General features: G+C 47.6%; 1 protein-coding gene across 1 annotated transcript in view; it reads right to left on the reverse strand.

The window, feature by feature from the left end:
• The window catches only part of LOC308151900 (complement C3-like), a 61,970-nt gene that overhangs the window by 27,352 nt on the left and 24,825 nt on the right, over nt 1-9,793 (reverse strand). Inside the window, exons 15-18 of the mRNA XM_080524793.1 lie at nt 9,049-9,178; nt 6,834-6,908; nt 5,501-5,695; nt 4,497-4,614 (exon numbers count right to left, since the gene is read on the reverse strand). Coding sequence (XP_080380919.1) covers nt 4,497-4,614; nt 5,501-5,695; nt 6,834-6,908; nt 9,049-9,178 — 518 coding nt within the window. The remainder of the gene's footprint in view (nt 1-4,496; nt 4,615-5,500; nt 5,696-6,833; nt 6,909-9,048; nt 9,179-9,793) is intronic.

Consider the following 9,793-nt stretch of genomic DNA (forward strand, 5'->3'; position numbering starts at 1 on the left):
TACTATATATACTGTATATATATATATATATATATATATATATATATATAGAGAGAGAGAGAGAGAGAGAGAGAGAGAGAGAGAGAGAGAGAGAGAGAGAGAGAGAGAGAGAGAGAGAGAGAGAGAGAGAGACAGACATAACATTTTATGTGACAGGGTTTGATTAATAGGTCCCCATCTCGGCAATTGTAAAAGCTCACAATCGAGCCAAACAAGTCTTGTTGTGAACAAATGTGTTTTCCGGTTTTTGGCATAGGACGACAAACAAAGCGATGAAGAACCCACTCGATATCATATCCAACAGTTTTACATTCACTAAATACCTACATTTAGTTAGCAGTCGGGTGGGGGGTATTATTCGTTTTAGTGTGGCAGTGTGTGTAGCCACGCCCACTCCAGCTGTATTTAAGTAGCCATGTGTGTGCGTCTGGATCTGTTGACAAATTTACAAGATGGATGCGGACGCTCTAGCTAATGCTATCAACCGAATTTCTGAAGCCGGTAGAAATATCGATAGTGGGCAATTAATGAACTCCTTCATATTGGACTATACATAACGGGAACTCCGAACTCCGAATCTGACGATGACAAGAAGACAACAGGATTTCAGACATTGATCTCCACATCAGTTCACTTTCATGGGACAGTCGGCACACAGACCTTCTGCTGTGTTCTTGGGTAAGTTTTAGTGAGTTACATGTGTTGTATACTAGGATTTTGTGTTGTTTACTTAGGATAGCCAAACAGTTATTTGTTGTTTTGTGAGTAAGGTAGATAACGCCGTTGTTAGCATCAGTTATCAGACCACTGACACTGCTCACCACAATTATGCCACCCCTCTACAAAACTAATGAGATGGTGGGAGGAAGAAATACGTTGTCAAAGATAAAACATAATGAATAAATACATTTGTTGCAGACCTACTAAACATGCAACATACTGTACAGTATGTTTCATGCACCATTTTAGTGTGTTTGTGTGTACCAGCTAGCCAAACAAGTGTTAGCTTGTTAGCTAGCTAGCTAGCTTTGTTAGAGATGTAATAGATTATAGAAAAAGTAAATGCTTTTGTAATGAACGGTAATCAGGGTTTTTCCTGCATAGAGAATTTTGAGGCGGCCGCCTCTGGTCATATTTCTAGCCGCCTCCAGCTCTCAACAAAACTCTGACAGTCGTATTTTTGGTGGATTTCTGTCATTTCTAACTGCAATTGCGGCACTGCGCCGACGTGGTGGCGGGGGCGCTGTTTCGCAAATAAGTTAGCTTTCGTTTTTGCTAGCGAAATAGCTGATAGTTGATATTGACTGCTCAAGGAGAATACATATTTGAAAGTACAGAATGCCTGAGAGCCTTATATTGCATTATATTACATTATATTTTGATTGGTCATCTGGTGCCTGAATATTGTGTTTTCCTTTACATAAATAATGACATTTCCACCATAAGTTGATGCAGAAAGGTCACAAATTGGTGCATATCAATTCACCAGAATCAAGAAATTAAGTGTTTGATGCTCATTTAAGGACCCCCAGACAGCCCCGCTTCATGGGTCCCCCCCGATGTCAAACACCACTGGTACCACCTCCGCCTCATTTTGAGCCAGGAAAAACCCTGGTAAAGTTATGTGGAATCAAAAATATTGATTAATTCATTGATATGTAGATTTGCTGTAGAATAATACTGTGAATTAAAATGATTTCACTAGCCTACTTCAGTACAAGTACAGTACACTGAGTCTATGGAAAACCTACACTAGAGAAGTGTCCACACCTCTGACCTGAAATTTGTGTTACAGAATGAGGAGGTGAGAGGTTCTGAGAGATGACACCGTGATGAGAGTCACCAGCACTTCAGGTATTTGTCATTGTCATTGTATAAGCAATTCTATTTTATGAAGATAGTAGTAGGCTATTTCATAAAAGTGGTGTTGGTAACAGTGGGCAATCATTTTAAATGTACTGTCTTCTTTTTTTATTACAGCTTTGATGCCCAGATGGGATGGGAAGGAACTACGCCGAAGTCCCACTAGATGCGTTATGGACTATAATGATAAATGCATATGCACACGGACAACATTATTATTTTTTACCATTCTATTATTGTATCTTGCCAAATGTTTTCGATTGCCATGAATTTTACTCTCTTGTACTTGTAATGGGACGTAATAAACTTTTGGCACACATGGCAATACAAAATCATGAATCTTGAATTATTATTATTATTATTATTATTATTATTATTAAGCTATTTAAACGTGTCAGCCCTGCAATTTTGGTTAGCTGACAACCCCACTGACAGATGACAGTTAGGTAATGACAGGTAGTGTAATGGGGGAGTGGTTGTCTTGAGGGTGTGGTTGTCTTGAGGGAGTGATTAGGGTGGAGTTAACCAGCTATTGTTCCCACCCATTACCTCTGTGAAAAACGAACAAAGACTTTTGAGGCTGGATCATACCTGTCAACATTGGGATTTGAAAATAAGGGATATTTCCCCAAAAATAAGGGAAAATAAGCGATATCCCCCCTGTGCACCCCCGGGTCATCCTCCTTCAGTGCTATGGAAGCATATAGCTGACCTAATTCAAATGCTAATGCAATATGAGATTGCAATTGCATGTTCCACTTTTGCATGCATTCTTTCAGACAATATTCAAATTCAAATGCAATTCTAATGATTTGCATTTTCATTTTCATGTACCCGATGTGCACATTCGCTGTCAATATTAAAATTATAATGCAAAGCCATTTGACAAAGTCATGCGCTGCTTTGTAGCTGACGAAATTCAAAAGTTCATTCTAATGTGCAAATGACTTTGCAATCCCAAAATAGCATATTCATTTGCCACTTTTGCCTGCGTTATTTGAGTCAATATTCAAATTGTAATGCAATAATGTGATTCGCAATTGCATTTACATGTTCTAGTAAACACATCCGCTTTGTAGCTGACAAAATTCAAATGACTATGCAATCCCAAAATAGCATATTCATTTGCCACTTTTGCCTGCGTTATTTGAGTCAATATTCAAATTGTAATGCAATAATGTGATTCGCAAATGCATTTACATGTTCTAGTAAACACATCCGCTTTGTAGCTGACAAAATTCAAACTCTCTATGCAATTCGGTGATACGCAATTGCATTTACATGTTCTAGGAAACACATCCGCTTTACAGCTGACAAAATTCAAACTCTCTATGCAATAAGAAAACCGTAGTGCTTTTTAGATATTAGGAGCCCAAATCCGATGGCCAGTTAGGCAAACTATTATATAGTGTCGTTGCCGATCAATGATCGACGTCGTTAGCAGAGTCTTCTTCATATAGAAGATATGCTTTTAACCGTAAACTCAATGAACCGGGAGTTCACCCGCTGCTGACAGCTGATGACAGGGAGATGACGTATGACTGATCTGGTGAATCAACCCCTATTTCATTAATTTTCTCTATATAACGACGTCGATCATTGATCGGCAACGACACTATACATATAGTTCCATATAAAAGTGGAACATGCAATTGCAATCTCATATTGGATTAGCATTTGAATTGAGTCAGCTATATGCTTCCATACAGTGCAACAAGATTAAGTAGTTCCTACATTAAGTAAGTGACTACAGGTGGTCAGAATCAGATACCTGGTTGAAAGTAAAATACTTTGAACATCCCTGCATGAAAACACAAAAGGGTATCTAAATTCAGCACATTTATTTATACATTACTTGACACCATGATGTCAATGGGAAAAGAGCGGCGCAAAGCTACCAGCGATCATTTCAAAACAGCGATAATCGAGGCTGTGTTCGTAAAAAACGCTCTGGAAATCTGATCACCACTCATGGAATGCCTCTTATCCAATCAAATTACTTGGTCCCTTTATGACGTTGCACCTAGTGTGCGTTCCGGCACTCTCAGAGCAAAATTACGAACGCAGCCCAAGAAACGAGAGGAGACAAGTCAACTCTGACATGGATATAGCGATTGTGCGCATGCGTCTAACGTCTAACAATTAAGTGTTAAATTATATTTTATTATAGGTAAAAAATACGGGAGATTTAGGGGAAAATATTTAAACGGGAGCACAGCGGGAAAGAAAGGTAAAATACGGGAGAATCCCGGGAAGAACGGGAGGGTTGACAGGTATGGGCTGGATATCTCAGTACGGTGGTAGGGGGTATCAACATTCAAATACCCATGACTTCAACTTGTTTCAGATTTCAATGTATGACACATCATTTTAAAGCTTACAATATACCCTTTCATAATCCGGAAAAAACAGAAAAAAAGATTTTGCCCTAGTTGAGGACTTTAACCATGCCCTGTCACATATACTATACCATACAGTATGTGTATTCTAGGCCAGTGCTGGCTATGAGCAGGGCTCAAAAGTTCTGTCTTAATTTCTGTCATAATAATTCTTGTCCTTGTATGCTAGCAGGTCGTCTGACAACTTGCTAGCGTACTTGCTCGTCAGCTCTGATTGGCTGTCGCCAGTCTTACCAGTGTTTGTTGTTGGCTGGACATTCGGGCAGAGTGTAGTCCTCCCAGAGCCAGGTCTCAGGGAAGTTGGAGCGGGCTGTAATGTCCCTGGCGTCCATGAAGCCATCGTCATCGTCACCTCCGCAGGCACGGGGAGAGAGAAAGAGGGAAGTGAAAAGAAAGAGGATTAGCACTTAACGCTTTGACGCAGTCTGTCTATTCGAAACGTTAGATCCTTTCTGCCTCTCTCTCTCTGTCTCTGTCTTTCTCACCCTCACCCTCTCTGTCTCTCTCATTATCTCTCTCTCTCTCTGTCTCTTTCTCTGTCTGTCTGTCTGTCTCTCTCTCTCTCTCTGTCTCTCTCTGTCTCTCTCACTCTGTCTCTTTCTTTGTCTGTCTGTCTGTCTCTCTCTCTCTCTCTCTGTCTCTCTCACCCTCACCCTCTCTGTCTCTCTCTCTCTGTCTCTGTCTCTCTCACCCTCACCCTCTCTGTCTCTCTCATTATCTCTCTCTCTGTCTCTTTCTCTGTCTGTCTGTCTGTCTCTCTCTCTGTCTCTGTCTCTCTCTGTCTCTCTCACTCTCTCTGTCTCTCACCCTCGCTGTCTCTCTCAGTCTCTTTTTCTGTCTCTTTCTCTGTCTCTTTCTCTGTCTGTCTCTCTCTCTCTCTCACTCTGTCTCTTTCTCTGTCTCTCTCTCTCTCTCTCTCTCTCTCTGTCTCTCTCTCTCTCTCCCTCTCTCTTTCCAAATCATCTGTGCTACAGTGAAAAAACAGGCCTTTGATTTATGTTTAAAACATGTCTTGTGTTCATCATTTCTGTTGATTAAACACACGTCAGTCGTGTGGAGCCGTGACGTACACACTTTAACATGAATACAAAGGTCTTCTTTTTTTACCAGTGTACCCTCTTCACCCTCCCTCTCTCTCTCCCTCTCTCCCTCTCTCCCTCCCTCCCTCCCTCCTTCCCTCCCTCCCTCCCTCTCTCCCTCTCTCCCTCTCTCCCTCCCTCCCTCTCTCCCTCTCTTACTGCGGGCCAGAACCAGGGCGGGGTGTTTCAGTTCGACCTTCTTGTGCTCCAGGGCCTTGCAGCAGTGGAGGAAGGCCTTGAGGCACGCCGGGCCGTCTGTGATATACTCGCCGCGTCGCTCGCAGGTGAAGTTCTGCGTGTTGTCCTTCATACCGTCTACGCAACACTCTCTCTCCAGGCCGCGGAAAGGGCTCTCTGTAAGGGGTGGAGAGGGAGGGGTGGAGAGGAGGAGAGGGAGGTGGAGAGGAGGAGAGAGGTGGAGAGGGAGGAGAGGGGTGGAGAGGAGGAGAGGGGTGGAGAGGAGGAGAGAGGGGTGGAGAAGAGAGGGGTGGAGAGGAGTGGAGAGGGGTGGAGAGGAGAGGAGAGGGGTGGAGAGGAGGAGAGGAAAGGGGAGGAAAGGGGAGGAGAGGGGTGGAGAAGAGAGGGGTGGAGAGGAGGAGAGGGGTGGAGAGGAGGAGAGAGGGGTGGAGAAGAGAGGGGTGGAGAGGAGAGGAGAGGGGTGGAGAGGAGGAGAGAGGGGTGGAGAGGAGGAGAGGAAAGGGGAGGAGAGGAGAGGAGAGGAGAGGAGGAGAGGGGTGGAGAAGAGAGGGGTGGAGAGGAGGAGAGAGGGGTGGGGAGGAGGAGAGGGGTGGAGAGGAGGAGAGAGGGGTGGAGAAGCGAGGGGTGGAGAGGAGGAGAGGAAAGGGGAGGAGAGGAGAGGAGAGGGGTGGAGAGGAGGAGAGGGGTGGAGAAGAGAGGGGTGGAGAAGAGAGGGGTGGGGAGGAGGAGAGGGAGGGTTAGAGAGGAGGAGAGGAGGAGGGGAAAGGGGAGGAGAGGGTGGAGAGGAGGAGAGGAGTGGAGAAGCGAGGGGTGGAGAGGAGGAGAAAGGCAGGGGTGTTAACAGCTTATTGCAAGCAAATGGACCCTAAATGAGGATGCCCAAGGCATCTCAAATTCTGGGAAGATACACAATGACTTGTTTTAAATAATTTTTGAGATGATTTGAGCGTCACACTTCAAACATGCCTCCTAAGGGACCATTGACTTGCATTGGGTTTCGGTTGAAAATGCTAACAATTAGCAGTTAGCTAGGAGTGCCCAGATAAACAGGAACTACATGTGGAATGAAGTCTGTCCTTGTCCACAGAACCAAATGTGTGATTTTGTCATTAAGGCTGAACTATCCCTTTAACTATCCCTTTTACTATCCCTTTAACTATCCCTTTAACTATCCCTTTTACTATCCCTTTAACTATCCCTTTAACGGTGAAAAAAACGGTGATTTGATGGTCAATTGACCCAGAAGCTGATTCGTCCTCAGACCTGTCAATCTTAGAGCGGAACTTCCTCTTACCGAGCCGGTCTTTGGCCTGCCTCAATACCAACGACCTCCTCCTCCTGGCTTTGGCTGGGCCGGGGCACTTGAGGTCTGGAATGAGAAGAACACACAGAGAGGTTTGCATAGATCTGAGCTGAGCAAGGTGAGTGTCACAGATCTATGGAACAGTTACTAAAGTCCCGAGACTACCCACAAGACCCCAAGACTACCCACAAGACCCCAAGACTACCCACAAGACCCCAAGACTACCCACAAGACCCTAAGACTGCCCACAAGACCCCACGACTACCAACAAGACCCCACGGCTACCCACAAGACCCCAAGACTACCCACAAGACCCTAAGACTACCCACAAGACTCCAAGACTACCCACAGGACCCTAAGACTACCCACAAGACCCCAAGACTACCCACAAGACCCCAAGACTACCCACAAGACCCCACGGCTACCCACAAGACCCCACGACTACCCACAAGACCCTAAGACTACCCACAAGACCCCAATACTATCCACAAGACCCCAAGACTACCCAGAAGACCCTAAGACTACCCACAAGACCCCAAGACTACCCACAAGACCCTAAAGGCTCCTGCCCACTGTGCGATTTGTCCACGATTTCGCCACGAATTTGTTGTCGCAGACTACGTTGCGTAGTCGTAGAGACATCCTAGCGTCGTAAGGCCAAATCGGGACGTCGTAAGTCGCACAGTGTGAGAGAGTCAGCGATCAACAACTAATTGCTCCTACGTTCTAAAGACGAGGCTACGACCTGCCGACAAATTTCTGGCAGGTCAGAAATTTTCGTCGTGGCTCGTGAAGTGTGGCTGGTCCTACAGGATAACATACTGCTCTGTGAGAATGAAGCTCAACCCGGCGCAGGGGGCTGTCCTTAATACGAGGCATGAGAACCGTGTAGACTCAACCATCTCTGCTCAGCAGTAGCTGGCGAAATGTCCGGGCGCCTGTGTTTTCTCCTCGAGAATAACGGGCTATAAGTCACCGGTGGTGCCGAGTTGAGGTCCAAATGCAAACGGGCCAGCGAGCAGACTTGCCTCCGTTTAGAATAAAGTCATGTGAGCCGCGAAGACCTAGTGTGTTTTGTTGTGACTCGCTCAAAACCCCGCAGTTCCACCGTCGAAGGGAGCGGTGCGCACAGCCTTTCCTGTGCTATTTGTCTCCTAAAGTGGCTAAAAGTGCATACGATTGGGACCAGCACTCGTTGTCCAGGTAGCCAGGTTGTCTGGTGAGGGTGTACAAAGGTTGAGGGTGTCCGATGTGGTGCGGGGGTGTTATAAATGTGAGCTCTTTTGGTGGCCGTAAAACACAGTCGCCGGGACGGCGCTGGGAGCTTGTGCCTATGGATGGTTTTTCGGGATGGTGTCTCTCTCCTCCATATTAATGCCAGTTCACAATGAACAATTTCAACAAGTGTACAAGTCGCGTCACAAGCAATCGTGGATGTCAATCGTGGCTGAGAGCAATCGTACAGTGTGAGCACAATCGTACAGTGTGAGCACGCACGTCGTAAGGTCTGATCAAGTCGGAGACGGTAGGACTGAAACTTTCAGTCGTGCAGTGTGAGGGGTTCACCGACATAACATCGCACAGTGGGCAGGAGCCCTAAGACTACCCACAAGACCCTAAGACTACCCACAAGACCCCAAGACTACCCACAAGACCCCAAGACTACCCACAAGACCCCAAGACTACCCACAGGACCCCTAAGACTACCCACAGGACCCCAAGACTACCCACAAGACCCCAAGACTACCCACAAGACCCCAAGACTACCCACAAGACCCTAAGACTACCCACAAGACCCCAAGACTACCCACAAGACCCTAAGACTACCCACAAGACTCCAAGACTACCCACAGGACCCCTAAGACTACCCACAAGACCCCAAGACTACCCACAAGACTCCAAGACTACCCACAAGACCCCAAGACTACCCACAAGACCCCAAGACTACCCACAGCACTCACAAACAATAACATGGAGAATGGGAGGAGAGAGAGAGGAGAAGGAGGAGAGAGAGAGGAGGAGGACAGAGAGAGGAGGAGGGGAAAGAGAGAGAGGAGGAGAGATAGGACAGAGAGGAGGACAGAGAGAGGAGGAGGAGAGAGAGAGAGAGAGAGAGAGAGAGAGTAGGAGAAGGAGAAGAAGAGAGAGAACAGAGAGAAGGAGAGAGAGAGGGTGCTGAAGGTGTGAGTGTGGTGACAGGTGATACCTGTCCTGAGTCCGGTGCCAGAGGCAGTGTTGGTCTCAAACACCAGGCCTGCGTCTGAGAACACCCCCATGCTGTCTGCCCCGCCGCCCGCCGTGCACCCGGTGTCATACTTCTCTACTATCTCCCAGATCTGGGGGGAGGAGGAGAGGGAGGGGTGGAGAGGAGGAGGAGAGGGTGGAGAGAAGGAGGAGGAGGAGAGGGAGGGGTGGAGAGGAGGAGAGGGAGGGGTGGAGAGGAGGAGGAGGAGGAGAGGGAGGGGTGGAGAGAAGGAGGAGGAGGAGAGGGAGGGGTGGAGAGGAGGAGAGGGAGGGGTGGAGAGGAGGAGGAGAGGGGTGGAGAGAAGGAGGAGGAGGAGAGGGAGGGGTGGAGAGGAGGAGAGGGAGGGGTGGAGAGGAGGAGGAGAGGGGTGGAGAGAAGGAGGAGGAGGAGAGGGAGGAGGGGTGGAGAGGAGGAGAGGGAGGGGTGGAGAGGAGGAGGAGAGGGGTGGAGAGAAGGAGGAGGAGGAGAGGGAGGAGGGGTGGAGAGGAGGAGAGGGAGGGGTGGAGAGGAGGAGAGGGAGGGGTGGAGAGGAGGAGGTGGAGGAGAGGGAGGAGGGGTGGAGAGGAGGAGAGGGAGGGGTGGAGAGGAGGAGAGGGAGGGGTGGAGAGGGAGGGGTGGAGAGGAGGAGGTGGAGGAGAGGGAGGAGGGGTGGAGAGGAGGAGAGGGAGGGGTGAGAGGAGGAGGAGAGGGGTGGAGAGAAGGAGGA

The sequence above is a fragment of the Nansenia antarctica genome, assembly GCF_963989245.1.
Source record: "Nansenia antarctica genome assembly, chromosome: 2".
NCBI classification, from domain to species: domain Eukaryota; kingdom Metazoa; phylum Chordata; class Actinopteri; order Argentiniformes; family Microstomatidae; genus Nansenia; species Nansenia antarctica.